Consider the following 20,429-nt stretch of genomic DNA (forward strand, 5'->3'; position numbering starts at 1 on the left):
TTATATTTTGAGGCGGTATGTCATTTCTCTAAGGATAATAATCTAAATATTTAACAAGTGCTAGAGTTAATTCACTGTCTTGGTGCTGTTGTTTCTATTTATTCTCTAGATGCTCAGTTGAGTATGTAGGAGATGTTGCTATAACATAATATTCTAGGACCATTGGATTTTGGGAACTGGTCCAATGTATACTGAATCATAGAAATATCACCAGCTTCTAAGATATAGGATCTAGAAATAGTCTTCAACAGTGGGTATAACAGTGAACCCCAGACTTAACCAGGTACATGTAGAAGTCAAACTAGTTATTGATGTCTGAAATGTGAAGTTCTGGTTCAGTTTTATGCCCTTCCCCTGGGAATTCTATGTAAGAAGGTGTGAGATGGGGTCCAGAAGTCTGTATTTTTATTAACTATTAGGTAATTATAATAAATCACCCAGTTTGGGAAACTGACACAACTACTCCATATAATTTCTTGCCCTTACCCTTCAATTTCCATAATCACATCTTAGTTAGTACATTAAGTTCGATTCCAAAAATATAAACATTTGAGTAACAAGATAAAAATGAACCTTACTTGGGTATTTAGCTTTAAAATTAATTACAAATGAGGAAAAATTATTTGAACATTCAAAATATACCATTAAAGCTGGACACTGTGGCTCACATCTGTAATTCCAGCACTTTGGGATGCTGAGGTGGGCGGATTGCTTGAGACCAGGAGTTTGAGACCAGCCTGGGCAATATGGTGAAACCCTATCTCTACAAAAATTGCAAAATTTAGCTGGACATGGTGGCACATGCCTGTAGTCCCAGCTACTCGGGAGGATGAAGTAGGAAGATCACTTGAGCCCAGGAGGTCAAAGCTGCAGTGAGCCATGATGGAGCCACTGCACTCCATCCTGGGTGACAGAGTGAGACCCTGTCTCAAACAAAACAAAACAAAAACCAACCAAACAAAACATATATACAATTTTTAAGAAAACTCTTAGGCTTGAATATTAGAAGTCAGTTTCAAAAATGATACAAGAACTTTATAAATTTTGGTGCTGTGTATTTTTTATATAAGTAATATTTCTTTTTGCAATTTTGCTGTGTAGAAACTACTTTTACCTTTGATTAGTCAGCATTATCTTTCCAGATATATAGAGCCTCTGGTACAGTGTCTTCTACCTCTCCCTAGAGTGTAGAAGAACAAAGCAGGTTTCTTTCTAGGGTGCCTGAATGTAGGCATGATGCCTGGGCTTTGAAGAAGTTTTAATATAATAACAGTTACAGTTAAAGTGTGCTTACTATGTTCTAGCTTTGCTCTAAACATTAACTTATTAGTCCTCATAACAGCCCTATGAAATAGGTTTCATTTTTATTCTCGTTGATGGATGTAGAAAGGGGGGACAGATAAGTTCAGTGACTTGTCCAAGGTCATAGAGCTAGTTATTGGCAGAGTAGAATATGAACTTGCACAGTCTGACTCTAGAATCAACACTCCTAACCACTGTGCTATAATGGGAGATAATAACTGAAGAATGAAAAGTAAAGTAGATGGAAAAAGGAGAACATTGTGAAGAATTAAAGTTAGAACAATCTTCATTCCAGAATTTCTGTGGAATCTTTCCAGCATTAAACTATCTGACATAATGACTTGTCCTCCCAGTTTATGTGACTTATCATTCGCAATTTCTCTTAATTTCCCTTATAAGTTAAAAAAAAAAAAGATGTTGCTTAGTCCTGGCTATAATAAAAAATAGAAAATGAGGTGTTTGTGTTTTATTTAACTAGGAGAGAAGAGAAATATGGTAGAATGAATCTTAAGGGTTTAGAACCCCCACTTGGAAACAAACGTATAATTTTTGTTTGTTTCGTTTTTGAGACAGAGTCTCGCTGTGTCACCTAGGCAGGAGTGCAGTAGCGCCATCTCCAATCACTACAACTTCTGCCTCCCAGGTTCAGGTGATTCTCAGGGCTCAACCTCCCGAGTAGCTGGGACTACAGGCGTGCACCACAACGCCTGGTTTTTAGTAGAGATGGGGTTTTACCATGTTGGCCAGGCTGGTCTCAAACTCCTGATCTCAAGTGATCCGCCTGCCTCAGCTTCCCAAATTGCTGTGATTACAGGAGTGAGCCACTGCACCTGGCCCAAACGTGTAATTTGAAAACCCTTCTCATATGATTATGGTTTGTAGCTGATGGAGATCTGCTGTCTGAAATCAAACGTCTCCCTACCTTCCTGTGGTACTTTGGGAGCAAGGTAACAGAGCACTGTTGCACAGAATGGTGACTGTCATAAATAATATAGCATTGTATATTTCAAAATTGCTAAAAGCATAGAATTTAAGTGTTTTTATGTACTTTTTTTCACAAAAAAGTGAAAGGTGTTTTATATATCAAAAATCACATTGTACCCCATAAACATATAATATGTACAATTTTTAAACAGTGACAGAGCAATGTTTTACCATATGGTGTTAAAGAAAAATCTGACGTGCCAGTGACTTAGCTGGAATTTCTGAATTATATAAAAACTAAAGGGATCTAGAGATATAAGAAAGAGCAGTAGGTCGGGCATGGTGGCATGCACCTGTAATCCCAGCTACTTAGGAGGCTGAGGCAGGAGAATCGCTTGAACCCAGGAAGCAGAGGTTGCAGTGAGCCAAGATTGCGCCACTGTACTCGAGCCTGGGTGACAGAGGAAGACTCTATCTCAAAAAAAAAAAAAAAAAAAAGAACTGTAGAATGCTGAGGGTACTGGCCCTGGCCCGAGCTCTCTTCAAGTTGTTAAAAATCAACAATAAGGATATCATGAAGATTTACTTTGCCTCTTACTTGTATAGCCTAGGAGGAAATGGGTTTGAGCTCATCACTTTTAGCAATGCAGCAAATCAATCAGGGGCTAATGTGTTCGTTTTGGTTCTCCCAGTCAAGTAAGCAATCCAGATGTCAGTGATCAGAAGCCTGAAACATCAAGCCTTACTTCAAACCTTCCCATATCAGAGGAAAGTAAGTACCGTATTCTGTGCATGATTGAACAGATATTCCTATAACTAGTAATGCTTTTCTTATAGAATTGGTTTTTCATAATTGCCTTGTTTGTCCCAAAATATCCAGAAGGCTCTCCCATCCTTGTTTTTGTGGGTGTTTATCCTTGAGCCCTCCTGTAAGCTTTATTGACAGAGCAGCTGAGAAAAGATCACATGGAATCCATTCACCCAAGGAGTCACACCCCGTGATTTTATTTTCGTTTTGAGATTGAGTGTTTTAAAGGTAATAATGTCTTACAGAAAATCAGAGACAATTATACTTAACCATATATACTTCCCATGTATATTTTTTAAAAAGGTGTAACTTTTTTTTAAAAGGTGTATCTTGAGTTCTATATAGTATTTCCTCAAAGGTGATTCTATTCTGGTGGTTCTCAGACTTTTAGTCTACATAAGAATCATCTGGAATACTTGTTTGTAATGTAGAATTCTAGTTTCACCTCCAAAGATTATCATTCAGTAGATCTGATGTGGATAGGGAATCTGCAGTTTTGACAGGTTAGCCAGGTGATTCTGGTCCATATGGGAAACTGTCCATATTGTAGAAAACCACTCTAATCAATAAAACGTCTCCTCTAATTTCTTGAATATCCCACTCATCTCCAAGAAAAAGACCTGTTCCCTAAAATCTTAAACTTTACATACTTCCGGGTCAGGAAGTAAGTTGAATATTCTTGCTCCCTCTAAATAATGTCCTTTTTTCCTTCAAATACTTTGGTTCAGCTGGGCATGGTGGCTCTTGTCTGTAATCCCAATACTTTGGGAGTCTGAGGCAGGAGGATCACCTGAGGCCAGGAGTTTGAGATCAGCCTGGGCAACTAAGTGAGACCTCCTCGCTACAAAATATAAAATAAAATAAATAAAAACTTTGGTTCATTTGAAGTCTACATCTATACCTTCCCCTACCTTTCTGTTTTTACCTTAGACTGTCGTCCTGTTCATTCTGTTCTTTATTTTATTTTTTTTTATGTTTTTTGAGATGGAGTCTTGCTTTGTTGCCCAGGTCGGAGTGCAATGGCACAATCTCGACTCACTACAACCTCCGCCTCCCAGGTTTGAGTGATTCTCCTGTCTCAGCCTTCCAAGTAGCTGGGATTACAGGTGCATGCCACCATGCCCAGCTACTTTTTGTATTTTTGTTGTTGTTGTTGTTATTTGTTTGTTTGTATTTTTTTGAGATGGAATTTCGCTCTTGTTGCCAAGGCTGGAATGCAATGGTGAGATCTCGGCTCACTGCAACCTCGGCCTCCCAGGTTCAAGCCATTCTCCTGACTCAGCCTTCCGAGTAGCTGGAATTACAGGCACGTGCTATCACCCCGGCTAATTTTTGTATTTTTAGTAGAGACAGGGTTTCACCGTGTTGGCCAGGCTTGTCTCAAACTCCTGACCTCAAGTGATCTGCCAGCCTCAGCCTCCCAAAGTGCTGGGATTACAGGCATGAGCCACCCAGCCGTTTCCTTCTTGTCAGGATGTAAGCAGTATACTTGCTCCTGTCAGATGTAGAGCCTTTTATTTGTGTTCCATATACTATCTATTTTTACCTTGCCCAAGGACTTGGGTACTGTAGTTTTCCTGCCACCACTTGTGTGTCATCACGGTCTTCTCTTTTTATCCTTCCTGTCAGTAAAGAAACATCTTACCATTTTAAAACATAAACACTGCTCCCCCTGCACCCCCACCCTTGGCTCCACATCTCCTACTAGTTATGGACACATAAGTGACATATCAGAACTTCTGAAAGAGTTGCCCTCACTTGCTTTTTCACCTCCCATTCACTTTTCCAGCTTCTCAAATTTAGCTTCTATCCTCACTCTTCCAATGAAACTGCTGTCGTCAAGGCCATTAGTTGTTTTCATGTTGCAAATTCTAGAATACATTTCTCCTCACATTCTGCCTCTCATTACTTTTCCTCCCACCTTTCTCCTTTGATGGCCCTTCTTTGGTGGGCCTCAGGCCTTAGTTCTAGGCTACCATCTTTCCTCTTTCTGGATTCTCCCATTACATTACTTTAAATATCTTATACATGGTTAATGAATTCCATATTGATATTTCCAGTCTGACTTCTCCCATGCTTTCATTTGTGTATCAGACTGCCTGTTTGACATCTTTACTGGAAGGAAAATCATACCTAAGATGTTCAAAAAAGAACTTTCAATTCCTTTAGCCCCTATGACATACTCTCTTCTCCCAAACTTGCCCATCTTAGGAAGTGATATCACTCTCCCTCTAGTTGCTCAAACTAAAAACCTAGGAACCATCTTGTATTCCCCGTTTTCCTCATTCTCTACATCAAATCCATCAGAATGTCCTGTTCGTTTTACCTTCAGAATATATTTCAAAGTCTTTGCCTCATCCCCACTGTTGGTATTCTAGTCCAAGCCAGCATATTACTTACTTGATTCTTCTATAGTATAATAGGATATTATACCTTGACTCTTTATAATTGTTTTGTGGTTCCCAAGTACTGCCAAGATCAAGGCTCATTCATTCTCTAGAGAAGTGAAAATTGACCCCAGTCTCCTAGGATGTTGTTGATCCCTTCCAGAATTAAATTAAATGGGAGGAAGATAAGGGTTTGGGTTTTTTTAATGTATGTGTCAACTGAGGAAGATCCATTGTGTAGAATTCAAATAAACTTACGTTACATTCTTTGCAATGGATTGTCAGAACTTTAGATCTAATTGACATTTCCTTCATTTTTGTCAAAATGATTAGAGATAAATGTGATCTCCAATAATTATTTTTAAATACCTCAAACAATAGCATTGGACAAGCTCTTCTGTAATAAACTCACAGGTGTTGATTTGTCTTACTCTTGAGCATTTGAATTGGCCCCTCATCTGCTTTTGATCAAGGTTCTCTTTTTGGATCAGGTGCTCTTCCAGGGAACCTAATTAGACATAAAGTTAATTGGTTCGTTTTTAATCAGATATTTACAGTGTTCATACCAGAAGTAGTAATCATGAGGGTCAAGCCTTCATAGCAGCTATTCCAGATGAAGTCATGGGGGTCAAGAGGACAATAGCCGGAAAAGTCTTTGAGAGTTTCTCAGAGCATCACATCAGTTCCTCACATCTGTCTCTGGTTTGCCAAAATCAAAGCCTTCACTACAAAACAGAAAAAATAGTAGTATAGAAATATACTTGCATCTACTCTGCTGTTGATTATGCATAGCAGTAGCAGTGGTTTTAAAATAAGATTGGATGCTTCCCCTAAATCTTTTCCTGAAAGTCATTCTTTTTTTTTTTTTTTTTTTTTGAGACGGAGTCTCGCTCTGTCGCCCAGGCTGGAGTGCAGTGGCCGGATCTCAGCTCACTGCAAGCTCCGCCTCCCGGGTTTACGCCATTCTCCTGCCTCAGCCTCCCCAGTAGCTGGGACTACAGGCGCCCGCCACCTCGCCCGGCTAGTTTTTTGTATTTTTTAGTAGAGACGGGGTTTCATCGGGTTAGCCAGGATGGTCTCGATCTCCTGACCTTGTGATCCGCCCGTCTCGGCCTCCCAAAGTGCTGGGATTACAGGCTTGAGCCACCGCGCCCGGCCGAAAGTCATTCTTAAGGCTTTTACTCAATATAGTAAGCACTCAAAGAACAAATAAGCTGAAGTAGAATAATGTGGTTTTCTAGACACAGAGCTTGCTTTTTGTTTGCCTATCAGCATAGCTGAGAGCTTAGGAGGTTGCTTCGTCTATTATTTTAGATCAGTAATGGGTAAAGGTAGAGATCCCTACCAACCTTCAGCTCTTTTCCATACCCCACCCTTCTTTTTTTACTGCCTCTGGAAGTCTATAACAGGTGTATACACAAAAAGAGATATTTTCTACCACATAGTCTTTCTATCTGGTGTCCAAGCTGTATTCTGTTAATTAGTTTGAAAGACTATACAGTGAGATGTGCAGTTTTCCCATTCCATCTTTGAAATGTTCTAACTTTTTAACCTGGTGATACTATCTTTCTTTCAGTTATGACATGCACCGATTACATCCCTCGCTCATCCAATGATTATACCTCACAGATGTATTCTGCAAAGTAAGTTGAATAATTGTTTCCAAAATGCATATGCTTTTTCTGTAGATTCATTGCAAAATTTAATATTATTTTTCCTCTAAAATAATAGATATTTAAATTATTTTTACATCTCTTATTCTATCATCATTCCGATTTTTAATTCCCTCTAAATATAATCTATGTAGTATCCTTTTAAAAAGTAGATGGTTGCCTGCAATGGATCATTTTACACAAAAGCTTACTCTAAAATGAGTAGGCACTGAACATGCAAAATAGTATTAGTGATTAACCATATCATTGATTGACTTCTGGTCATTCTCTCTGTCCTGTACCTTGACATACAGCATACAGATTAATAAAAACAAGACTGGATTTCTCAGTACAATCTGTGTTCAGTTTTTTTTTTTTTTTTTTCTTTTTTTGAAGACAGAGTCTTACTCTGTCATCCAGGCTGGAGTGCAGTGGCACCATCGTGGCTCACTGCAACCTCCACCTCCCAGGTTCAAGTGATTCTCCTGCCTCAGCCTCCTGAATAGCTGGAACTATCGGCATGCCACCATGCCCAGCTAATTTTTGTGTTTTTTAGTAGAGATGGGGTTTCACCATGTTGGCCAGGCTGTTTTCAAACGGCTGACCTCAGGTGATCTGCCTACCTACCAAAGTGCTGGGATTACAGGCATGAGCCACCACGCCTGGCCTGTGTTCAGTTTCTTGATTGAGGAAAAATGTCCTCAGAGTAGAACTGGGCTTGAAGTTAGATAGGTTTGGTGGGAAAGTCACTAAGAGGTTATGTTTTGGGCCTTCATGGGGTAATATCAGCGTTAATATCAGCCAAGTTATTCATCTCCAAGGTGGGTAGGTGCAGAACAGTGTGTATACCAAGCTACCTATTGTGCATAATAAAGAGTGGACCTATGCATACAAAGACACATACAAGTGCATTTATTAAGCCAGGATATATTCTTATGTGCTTACAGCTCTGGATACATAAAGAAACTGGTAGCAAAAGCAAGAGATACTTTATGGGGCTGTTATAAAAAGGAAACTGTCTTTCTTTTCCCTGGTTATATCCATTTTTACCTTTTGAATTTTGCATTAGTTAAAAAATAAATTAAAAAGTCAACCCAATGAGTTCTTCTAATTTTAATCTGGTATTAACACTAATGGTGTGCTTGGGCTAATCATTTTCATGCGACTTTCTTCTGTGAAATGACTGAACCTATTCTCTGAGATTATTATGAAGAAATTAGATACTAAATGTGGCAACACATTTGAGCTTTGGGCTACAAAGACTCTGCATGAAAAAGGACATTATGGTCTTTACCATATCTGGAGATTAATCCATTTAAGGTCACTAAGATGTAAATCATTCCCATGAGACTTGAGTAACAACTCTAACCTGAGCTATTTCCTGGACTCAGATCTGGCTAAGAAGAATAGACATTTTTAAATTCAGTTTTTTAGAATCTACTGAAATGTGGATATGTTGCAGATTCCAAATTCATTTATTCATTCAGAAAGTATTTGCATACCTGCTACATTCAGAATACCTTATTAGCTATACCATCTATCTTAATTCAGACCTCTTTATTACTTATCTGAACTGTTTTTTTAACTGGATCTCCATTTCCAGTTTCTCCTCCCTTTCTAAACAATTTACAAAGCATTGTCAAAATAATCTTTATTAAAGAACAGCTCTGATCTTGTCACTCTTTGCTCAATAATTTCAGTGGCTCTCAGTTTCAGATTTGCCTTTTAGCCTAGCATTCAAGGTCTTTGCTTCCTTTCTCTCACTACTTCTCTTAATATACTTCCCTCAGTTATCTATGCTCTTTACAGGCTGAAGCCCTTGCTTTCCTTCCTCTGTTCCCTGGCAGGACTTTTTTCTTGTGCTAGAACACCCTTTCTCTCCCAATTCTGTACCTCTTATCTACTATATCACTTCTTTATGGCCTTTCTTCATTTTCCTCTTCCCCCAAAGGTGAAAAAAAAATTTCCCCTTTAAAACACCCCTGCCGCCCCCGCCATATTTTATTATGCTTACATGGTACGAATAGCATTTTCTTTTTTACGTTATATATACAGTGTAACTCACCACATGAAATAATTGGTATCTAAAAATTCAGTGCAATATCATGGATGAAATGGTTATATCTGCTAGCTACTGTAAAGTCCCAGGAGTTTCACTGCTGAAATCTCTAGCTATCGCTGATATGGTGGCACCAACTAGTGGCAGTATGCCCTGACTTAAATATCATTGAGGAGATTGAGTCCTGTCTGGAACTTCCCAGACTTTGTTAATTACCTGGGTTCTGTTTTGTAGGCTTGATTTAAGGATATTGGAACCCATCTCTACTTCCGTTTTTTTGGTGTGTTTGCTTGCCTTTTCTCCACCAGCCTCACCCTCCTTTCCAGTCTTACTTTCCCTCTCAGAACTTTAGTTTGGTTCAAGGGGCAGAGTGGAGAATGAAAACCAATTGCCAATCTTGTTCTATCTAGTTTTCTATTATATTAGGATTTTATTCTAGATGTAGGCTAACGGCATGAACACGTTTAATCCATCCTTGTGTCTCACATAGGGCCATGATTGTAGCACACTAGAAATGTTTGTAGGATAATTGGAACTTGGAGGGATGTTTGAAACTTAAATTTTTCATAAAATTGTTCTTTGGGTTGATGATAGTAGAACCTGGAAAGGAGGAAAGGCTTCTACTTTCTGATCATAAGAGCCATTTTAGGTTGGGCACAGTAGCTCACCCCTGTAATCCTAGCACCTTGGGAGGCCGAGGCGGGTGGATCACTTGAGGTCAAGAGTTTGAGACCAGCCTGGCCTACAAGGATGAAACGCCATCTCTACTAAAAATACAAAAATTATCCAGACGTGGCGGTAGGTGCCTGTAATCAATCCCAGGTATTTGGGAGGCTGAGACAGAAAAATAGCTTGAACTGGGGAGGCGGAGGCTACAATTAGCCGAGATCATGCCACTGCACTCCAGCCTGGGCAACAGAGCAAGACTGTCTCAAAAATAAAAAAATTTTAAAAAGAGCCATTTTATGTGGAAGATTAGTCTCCTTGTTGCAGATTCTTTGCCGTTAGTGGTGGTAGCTATTTTACCTATTTTTCATTACTAAAGTAAATCACACAAAAGTTTTTGTTTTCTTGAAATTTTCTAGACCGTATGCACATATTCTCTCAGTTCCTGTTTCGGAAACTGCTTACCCTGGGCAGACTCAATACCAGACACTACAGCAGACTCAACCCTATGCTGTCTACCCTCAGGCAACCCAAACGTATGGACTACCTCCTTTTGGTAAGGCACTCTATTGTAAACAATTTCTAAGAATGTTGATTTTATTCCCCAGAAACTTTGATCAGCCATGCATCATTCTTTAAGAGCACTTAGTTACATATGTGGTTGGGTATGCAACTTTGCAACAGTATGTTTGATGTATGTAATAAAAAAATCGTAGTTTTTTAGTACTCATTTATCTATTTTGTGTGTTCTAAGTCCTGACCCTGAAGCTTGGAATGTTTAAGTGTTTGGTAAATTCTTTGAGGATTTGCTATTGATTTGACTTACTTTATATACAATATAATATGGTACTATCATTAGGAAAGCATAATAAATATATTTCGAGGTGGCCAATTTCTTGCTAAAACCAGGTAGTCTGAATATGTATCATAGTTTGCTCTGTGGGGTTTTTTGTTTGTTTGTTTTTGTGTGTTGTTTTTGTTTTTGTTTTTTGGCCAATCTCTCCCTCTCCTTTCTCCCCTAACCCCACCTAAAACTGATCAGATATTGTTCTGCTGAACCAAAAAGTCATTTTAGAATGCCAGAAATCCCCAATTTTCTTATAGCCTTATGTGCCTAGGGAGTTATTTTCATTGGTTTTAGGTGTCTTGGACATGAACTATAAATTAAAATGATTTATCAGACGTCCCTTTAAGGTTCTTTGGGTGCTTAATATCTGTGCTTATTTTTCTGTGTGTGTAAACGCAGTGTGCTTCATTGCTCCTTCCCTGCTTTCCTGAAATGGGTGTCAGAAAATTAAAAGAATACTGTATTATTTAAAAATATGTAATATGTAACAAAATTATATTTCTGTAGACTTTATTTAATCAAGCTATGAATTAGAAAAGTTTTCCAGACATATCACCACACAGATTCTGGATGTATTAATGTACCTGCTTCTAGTTTCCACATTCCTGTTTCTCCTGACCCGCTTGGCTACTCTTTTATGATATTGTCAGCTTTCTTACTTTTAGGCTTGTTAGAATTCTTTGATTCCTGGTAACTGCTAGAAACAAGAATTGGGAGTTATGTTTAATAATAGTGGGGTTGATAACTTCATGTGAGATGGGAAACAAATTCTCTTGTTTCCTCATTTGTACATCCATATTTCCATGCCTGTTAGTACCAGCCAGCGTACTCAGATCTTGTATTTATGATATGATTAACCAGCCAACACTGAATGGACCTTTTGAAAGGAGACCCCTCTGTGAATATGTTTGTGTTGATTTCTTTTTGGTTATTTAAAGCTGATTTTTCAACAGTTGACTAATAATAGGCTAGCAATTATAATTATTTTCACATAGTTTTTTAAATCTTCTGTTTTGATTTGAATTATTAGCAAGCCCAAGCCGTTTACAACAGTTGATCATTCCTGCTGTTCAGTATTAAATACTACTCCTATTATATCTCTGAGCATGATTTATGGAATACCTAAGATAATTCTGTGTGCATATAGATCCTAGATATAATTAATTTTTTAAATGATCACTATATTTCCCTTAAATTATTATTATTTCGAGACAGAGTCTCGCTCTGTGCACCACCAAGCCTGCCTAATTTTTGTATTTTAGTAGAGACAGGGTTTCACCATGTTGGCCAACTGGTCTCAAACTCCTGGCCTCAAGTGATCTGCCCAGCTCGGCCTGCCAAAATGCTGGGATTACAGGCCTGAGCCACCATGCCCAGCCCACTTTGGACAGGTCACTTGAGACCAGGAGGTCGAGACTAGCCTGGCCAACATGGTGAAACCTGTCTCTATTAAAAATATTTTAAAAATTAGCCGGGCATGGTGGTGGGCACCTGTAATTCCAGCTACTCAGGAGGCTGAGGCATGAGAATCACTCGAACCTGGGAGACAGAGGTTGCAGTGAGCCGAGATGGTGCCACTGCACTCCAGCCTGGGTGACAGAGCAAGACTGTCTCAAAAAATAATAATAATAATAATGATAATAATAATACATTAAAAAAGAAAAAAATTCTGTAAAGTAAATAGATCTCTGTTAAAACCTTGAAGGATACATGTTTATATTGTATGTTGGTAATATTGTTAATAACAGGCTCCTTTAATAATCAGGTTTTGTTTAATATTTGAGGGCAAGGAAGACTTGTGTTTCATAATTTCTTCTATCAGTAATTCAGAGAGAGATAATCATTAGCTTAAATTTGACTTTAAGTAATGTATGAGACTTACTAGAGAGAGATTTTGGTTGGGGTAATGTGAATGATAGAGATGGCATATTCTCACAATTTACCAGAGAAATTGTAAGAGAGGTTTGTAAAACTTTTAAAAGTGACTGTATTTTGAAAAGATGTTTTCTTGTGTTTTATCTTGTGGCTTTTTTTGGTAATGTGTTAAATTAAGTAGGAGAAAACACTTGATTTCTTTCTTTCGAAATCAAGATTTTGGTAGTCGTGTCATCTTAGTGCTGCCTGTTTTCAGATTAGCTAATTTGTTTTATTTCAGATGCAAATAGGGCTTCAGAAAAATTCATTATAATAACATTACCTTATCTCTATTATTTACTATAACAAGCTGTGTACTAAGAATAAGTACTTCACACTTTATAGTATTGTCTCATTTAATCCTCAGAACAGTCCTAAGAGGTAAGTCCTATCCCTTTTTATAGGGGAGAAACTGAGAGTTAAATCATGTGCCCAAAGTTCATACAATTAGTAAACGCCTGGGATTATAATTGAACCCTGGTTTGTTTCATTCCAGAAATGCTCATAACTTTAGGTCTATATCAAAAAGATGGTCTCAGAGTTGAGTTTGAAATTAAAAAGCTTCCTCCTCTTGAAGAAAGGAGAAAAGACTAGAAGAAATCTAAGAAGACTATATGATGAATAATCTTTTAAAGAAATACTGATCATATTCTTTCCAGAGCTGTATACAAATGGGGTGGGATGGCAGAAAGGGGATTAGAAGTTTAACTTCTAGGAATCTGAAGGAGTATGTGTAAGGAAAAGGGTACTTGTTTAATGTTAGTGGGTTTCAAAAAATATGCCTTTAGGTGCCAACTGTTCTGATTTCTTTTAAAAGAACTTTAATGTGAGTTGGAGGAGTGGGTGATATGCATTAAGAGCCTTAAGGATGTTCATTTCATTTCCCTCAGTAATTTCACTTCTGGGAATGTATCCTATGGAACTAGTTAGAGATACCCAGAAAAATGTGCTGACCAACATATTCATTGAAGCATTATTTATAATGTGAAAAAATTGAAAACCTAAAAATTGAATATTAAGGTATGTGTTAAATTTTATATGACTGCTGCATAGCCATTATAAATCATATTGTTGAAAAATATTTAGGGTCTTGAGAAAACAGTATATTATTAATTGAAAAAAGCAGTATATAATAACAAAAACACAATGTTGTAATACCAATTTAGTATTTTACAAAATATGTGTATACCCAGGTATGGTAGTGCATGCCTGTAGTTCCAGCTACTTGGGAGACTGAGGTAGGAGGATCGCTTGAGCCCAGCAGTTCTGGGCTACAGTGCACTATGCTGATTGGGTATCTGCACTAAGTTCAGCACCAATGTGGTGACCTCCTGGGAGTGGGGGACCACCAGGTTGCCTAAGGAAGGGTGAACTGGCCCAGGTTAGAAGCAGCAGGTTAAAACTCCAGTGCTGATCAGTAGTGGGATCATGGCTGTGAATAGTCACTGCACTCTGGTGTGGACAATATAGTGAGACTCTGCCTCTAAAAAAAAAAAAGAAAGAAAAAATTGTGCATAAAGAATAATTGGAAGCAAAAAAAAGTGGCTGTTTTTCCTACAGATGTTTCAAAAAATATATACATATACTTTGTTTATAATCAGGAAAAGTACTTACATTAAATTACTTACTATTTATAATAGCTTATCCAAATGAGCTGCTGAATCAGCAAGCCAAAATGTCCTTTCATGTGCTTTTTCTAGCATTGGTGTATACTTTAGTTCCTCACCAGACTAATCTCTAAAGATCACTATATGCGTTACTATAAATTGAACTGATGAGATTAGTTTGGATAGTGAGTAATCAATAGTGAAGTACTTGTGCTGAGAAACTTGGGTAGAGTTTGTGATAAGACCCCACTCTGGGGGCAGCAGGAAAGCACTCAGAGACAGACTTGCTTTCCCATTGTTAACCTGACAGTTTGTCTACAGCAGGCTCTTGATACTTAAAAGTACTTAAGAAAGTTGGTAGTTGTTGGCATAGAGCAGTGGACTGGGAGTCAGGTAATTAGGGTTTGGTTTCCTTGTTTGCTATGAGCAGTAGTGCCGTGGAGTCAGACTACTGGGTCGTCATGCTGCCTGTTATCTGGAATTCTGGGAGGGGTGCGTTTAGAGGAAGATGATTTGCATGTCCAGGTCTACAGTGATGCTGGAGGCACTGTCCATATTGTCTTTTATTCCTCATAAAATAATTATATGTTAAACATCTACTTTGTGTTTCTGGCCAAAGATATTCACAACTAGCTATCTCCTACTTATTTTGGACATTTGTGTTCTAATTTTTGATCTTATAAGAGGGACACTGTCAAAACATTCTCAGTTGATACTATTGTTAATAATAAGGTATTATTTTCATATAGTATAAAAATATGTTTATAAATCTAACCCCTTAGGGTCAAAACCTATTTGGAAAGAGAAATCACAGTGATGACAATAAATCTGAAAAGTTATTGTGACATTGAAATAGCAATTTGTTTACCAAAAAGTGTGATATACAACCAGCAGGAATCATATCACTGATACTCACATTTTACATCATAAATGTTTAAAAAATGATATTCCCAAATATTTTTATTGTTGAAAATCAAACATAGCAAGAATCTTAATTAAATTTAAATGACATAGGACATATTTAAATCATCATGAATTATGATAGGGCAAATGCTTCTAATTCATGCTACCGGTGTCAGTATTCCTCAGTCTCTTAAAATAAGTTATTTCATGTGATTAATAGATGAGAAAAAAATATTACATTTTCTTTTTATGCATTAAGAGTTTGGGGCAAAGCCGGGTGCAGTGACTCATGCCTATAATCCCAGCACTTTGGGAGGTCAAGTCAGGAGGATCATTTAAGGCCAGGAGTTTGAAACCAGCCTAGGCAATATGACAAAACCTCGTCTCTGCAAAAATACAAGAAGTAGCCAGGCGTTGTGTGCCTGTGGTCCCAGCTATTCGGGGGTTTGAGGCAGGAGGATCCCTTGATCCCAGGAGGTTGAGGCTGCAATGACCTGTGATTGCACCACTGTCCTACAGCCTGGGCAATAGAGCAAGACCCTGTCTCAAAAAACTTAAAAAGTGATTATCATATCCCACTATTGTTTAAGACTTTCACATTTCTCTTTACTATTCCTAAATGTACTTATCAATAAATTGGACAAATCTGAGTTGCTGCACTGAAGTATCTCAGTGCCCTGGTGAAGCAGAGGTTCTCATTCTCAAAGTATTATATTTTTGATTGCATATATCTGTTCATTGGCTATAAATTCATTCACTCCTAGTTTATCAGAGTAGGAGCAAATAAATGATATGAGTTAATGTTGAGTTTGAAGTCATGGCTAACCTTATGTCATACATGGAATGTGTTTGGTTGATGAACCTTCTTAGACCTAATTATCAGCTTCAACTACACTAACCCAGTAACCATAGCTATTCAGAACACAGTGAACAACCAGGCATTAAGATTTTTTGGGCCTGGCGTGGTGGCTCACGCCTGTAATCCCAACACTTTGGGAGGCCGAGGTGGGTGGATTACCTGAGGTCAGGAGTTCGAGACCAGCCTGACCAACATAGTGAAACCCCATCTTTACTAAAAATACAAAATTAGCTGGGCATGGTGGTGCATACCTGTAATCCCAGATACTAGGGAGGCTGAGGCAGGAGAGTTGCTTGAACCCAGGAGGAGGAGATTGCAGTAAGCTGAGATCATCATGCCACTGCAGTCTAGCCTGGGCAAAAAAAGCAAAACTCCCTCTCAAAAAAAAAAAAAAGTTTTTTTTTTTTTTTAAAGTAGGCTTTTGTGTAGCCAAAATTATCACCAAAACCATGCACTTAAGAGTGTTTCGCTCATAAAGAATATCTTTGGGCTCTCATGCAGATGCAAAGTTTTGTTTATGGTTGCCTAGTTTATTGCAAATGAAAAGGCAGATATAGCCAAGGAAGTCAAGAAGCGACAGACCACTGAGGAAAAACAGTGAAATTAGAACCTAAAAATCAGAACTATAATTAAGTTCTATTTAATACTAAACAATTGTCTTTACACATCACAATAGCCTCTGCGGTATCTCTGTAATATATATAGCACAGCACAGTTTTTATTTTTGAAACAGTAACTGAGAAAATCTAAAGGTATGTGTGCTATTTCCTCCCTGCTAAGAAAGAAGGAAAGGATATAAATATATTTTAGAAAGATTGTCACTCAGGAACATTATGATAAAAAGAAAGTAAAAATGAACAGCTGTGATATTTGTCAGTATGAGATAGACTTATATGTTCTGACTTGGAAAGATGAATCTTGAGGTATTATGTGGAAAAGCAAATTATGTATACTGTGTATAAAACAGTCGTTGGCTGGCAGTGGCTCACACCTATAATCCCAACACTTTAAAAAGCCAAGATGGAGGATTGCTTGAGGCCAGGAGTTCAAGACTGGCCTGGGCAATGTGGCGAGCCCCACCTCTAAAAAAATTAGCCAAGTAAGGTGGCACACGCCCATAGTCTCAGCTACTCCTGTGGCTGAGGCAAGAGGATTGTTTGAGCCTAGGTGACAGAGGAAGACCCTGTCTCTTAACAGCAACAACAACAAAAAACCACAATCCCATTTTTGTTAAAAAAGATGATTAGTGAATACATAGAAGAAATCTGGACTGAGTGTAGTGGCTCATGCCTATCCCAGCACTAAAGGAGGCTGGGGCAAAAGGATCGTGTGAGGCCTGGAGTTCAAGACCAGCCTGGGCAACAGAGCAAAACCCTATCTTATTTTTTTTAAAAAAAAAAAAAAAAAAAAAGGAAGAAGAAATCATCTGGGTGACTCTTCTACAAACTGTTAATAGTGGTTAAGTCTGGATGATGGGATTATATATGACTGTATTTTTTTCTAAATTATGTATTTCTGTAATGCTTTTAATTTACAAAATAAGCAGGTATGTCTTTCCTAATCAGAAGAAACAAAAGTAACAAAATAACCAGCTTAAGAAGGCAGAGAAGTGTTTAATATATTTTAGAAAAATTTGGTCCTTGTTTAATGGGTAAGTGGATTTTAAACTTATATGGAATGTCTCCTACCTTGACAGTTTGGATAAATTATTTATCACTGTACCTGGACATCAGGCAGTCTTCATAACAGATACTCCAGTTGGGTGTCAATAACTCTTTTTTCTGAATCCTGGTCAGTTTCCCCCAATCATTGAAATGAAATGAATTTATATACATATTGGGATTTGTGGCAAGCTTCTTGTTTCTTTGCCCTTATCCCTTAATTCTTTGAAAGTGTTATTTGCTTGTGGTGTATTACAAGTGGGAGATTCAATAATTTTCTCTTACAAGCAAATTTATTTTTAAGATTTAGATTTTAAACCTACTGGCTGATATTTGAAAGCATAACCATGCTCCTCAGTCCCAGTGTATTGTTTGTAATTGGTCCAATTTATCTGATTCAGGTGCATTGTGGCCAGGTATGAAACCTGAAAGTGGTTTAATTCAGACTCCATCTCCAAGTCAACACAGTGTTCTTACCTGCACTACAGGGTTAACCACAAGCCAGCCAAGCCCAGCACATTATTCTTATCCCATTCAAGGTAAATAGGCATGGTTGTGTGTGTGTTTTAAAATTATTATTATTGTTTCTTGCTTTTAACCTACCTGTATCTCCAAACAAGCAAATTGGATAATATAGGAGTTCTGTCTTCTAAAATAGAAAGGGGGTGATACTTGGATTTGTGCATGCTTTTTGTGTTAGGCAAACCACAGCTTAGGAGTGTGCTTTATAAGTAGTTTAGCCTTTGAATGTGAGCTGCTTGATAGAATTGAAGCCTTCCCTTTTGCATGTTGGTGTCCAGAAAACCCCTTGATTTTGTTCTAGTCTATTTTCATTGACATTTTGTCCTATAAATGAGCAGAAGACTCCATGGGTTGGAATTTTGCTGACCTGTATGAATTGTCATGGTGGTATGTGAGGTGTGTGCTGCTTTTCTGCTGTGTCTTTGTCACACTTATACCCCGTTTACTACTTGATGAGAGCATTTCTCTTGCTCAAGAAGTTCATTCTTATTTCTCTTTCAGGATAAAAAGCATAGTATTAAAGCTTAAGCTCTAAACATCTTTACCTTCCAAGTTCTTCCTGTAACAGAGTTAGAATTATGACAGGACTATTAGGAAAGAAGACAAAAAACTCAAAAGGCACTATGGAATTAATTGTCTATTCTTCCAAATCCAGTGCAGGCAATTTATCATTGCTCCAGACTGGGACTAGTATCCTTGTACCTGGCTTCTCATCTGCCTCTTTTCTCATGATGTTTCCTAGCTTTTAAATTTTATTTCTTATAAAATGGATAGTAGAGGGATTAGTATAGGACCTCAAAAACCTATCTGAGGTACTCTTAATGTATAAGCTTTGGTGATAAAAAAAGTTTTAATGTAGATTAATTAGATTTTGATTTTCAGTTTTAACTGTTTTCAGAAATATTTGAAAACTACTTCTCCTTGGTCCAGTGGAAACAGAACTGGTCTCTATGTTCTGAGACCTTCCTCTGAGCTACCTTTACCTCCTGTTGTTTACCAAGTCTCCTCTTTTCTTCACTTGTTTCCTCCTCTTTTTTTTTTTTTTCTCCCCTCGTCCTCTCCCTCTTCTTTCTTTCTAAGATGGGAACAAACCAGGAGGGAGAAACTGGAGAGAATGACTTTGCCTGTCTTCTCCACCACTCCCTTTCATTTTTATAGAGTATTTCTCTGTGGTTTTTTGTTTTGTTTTGTGACAGAGTCTCACTCAGTTGCCCAGCTGGAATGCAGTGGAGCGATCATGGCTCAAGGCAGCCTTCACCTCCCGGGCTAAAGTGATCCTCTCACCTCAGCCTCTCCAGTAGCTGGGACTGCAGGTGCGCACCACCACACCCAGCTATTTTTTTCTACTTTTTTTTTTTTTTTTAGAGGTGGGATCTCACTATGTTGCCCAGGCTGGTCTTGAACTCCTGGGCTCAAGCAATCCTCCTACCCCAGCTTCCCAAAGTGTTGAGGTTATAGATATGAGCCACCACACTTGGCCTCGTATTTCTCTATGTTGATAGGCCTTTTGGGTTCAACCACAGGTAAGTCTAGTTGCCAAGTCTCTTCTAAACAGGTGTATCTCTGATAACTTACACCTAGGTTGTCAAAGACGACCAAGGGTTCTCTTAATGCTCTACCAAAATGTAAAACCACCATTCCTCTGTAGTTATGTCTAGAATTTGAGGAACGTGGTAGCTATGCTTATTTCTCCCTCGTAAAACAAGAGGAATCACCTCTTTGGGGTCTGTTAGGACCCACTGCTTTAAAACAGTCATGAGGCCAGGCGCGATGGCTCATGCCTGTAACCCCAGCACTTTGGGAGGCTGAGGCGGGCGGATCACCTGAGGTCAGGAGTTGGAGACCAGCCTGACCAACATGGAGAAACCCCATCTGTACTAAAAATACAAAATTAGCCGGGTGTGGTGGCGCATGCCTGTAATCCTAGCTACTCAGGAGGCCCAGGTAGGAGAATCACTTGAACCCATGAGGCGGAGGTTGCAGTGAGCCGAGATCGCACCATTGTACTCCAGCCTGAGCAACAAGAGTGAGACTCTGTCTCGAAAAAATAAATAGAAATTTTAAAAATTGAGAGTCGTGAAAATATCCCTTAAACTTCACTAACCACTGTTCTTATTTGTTATCTATTAGAACATTTTTTCCTTTGGATTGGCTAACCTGATTTCCTTCATTTTGCTATTAATGACAATTGCAGGTATTTATGAAGTGCTTACTATACTCTTGACGTTTTTCTAAGCCGTGGATAGATGTTGCTCATGTAATCCTCACAACAACACAAACCTCATTTTACAGAGGGGGAACCTGAGGCACAGAAAAGC

General features: G+C 38.3%; 2 protein-coding genes across 15 annotated transcripts in view; one reads left to right on the forward strand and one right to left on the reverse strand.

The window, feature by feature from the left end:
* XKR8 (XK related 8) overlaps nucleotides 1-20,429 on the reverse strand; it is a 149,499-nt gene that overhangs the window by 61,676 nt on the left and 67,394 nt on the right. Inside the window, exons 5-6 of one of the 5 annotated variants that reach the window (XR_013405205.1) lie at nucleotides 4,355-6,146; nucleotides 3,988-4,160 (exon numbers count right to left, since the gene is read on the reverse strand). The exons of 1 other annotated variant lie outside the window; for it this stretch is intronic. The gene's annotated coding sequence lies outside the window, so the exon portion shown is untranslated. Of the gene's footprint in view, nucleotides 1-3,987; nucleotides 4,161-4,354; nucleotides 6,147-20,429 lie in introns of those variants that run through there. 3 more of the 5 variants (XR_013405204.1, XR_013405211.1, XR_013405206.1) reach the window with 3 other exon arrangements.
* EYA3 (EYA transcriptional coactivator and phosphatase 3) overlaps nucleotides 1-20,429 on the forward strand; it is a 119,079-nt gene that overhangs the window by 42,487 nt on the left and 56,163 nt on the right. For 4 of the 10 annotated variants that reach the window (XM_077995210.1, XM_015132441.3, XM_077995196.1 and 1 more), the window contains 3 exons: nucleotides 2,919-2,998; nucleotides 6,998-7,064; nucleotides 10,218-10,354. In XM_077995210.1, coding sequence (XP_077851336.1) covers nucleotides 2,919-2,998; nucleotides 6,998-7,064; nucleotides 10,218-10,354 — 284 coding nt within the window. 10 annotated transcript variants of the gene reach the window in all.

The sequence above is a fragment of the Macaca mulatta genome, chromosome 1, assembly GCF_049350105.2.
Source record: "Macaca mulatta isolate MMU2019108-1 chromosome 1, T2T-MMU8v2.0, whole genome shotgun sequence".
Classification (NCBI taxonomy): domain Eukaryota; kingdom Metazoa; phylum Chordata; class Mammalia; order Primates; family Cercopithecidae; genus Macaca; species Macaca mulatta.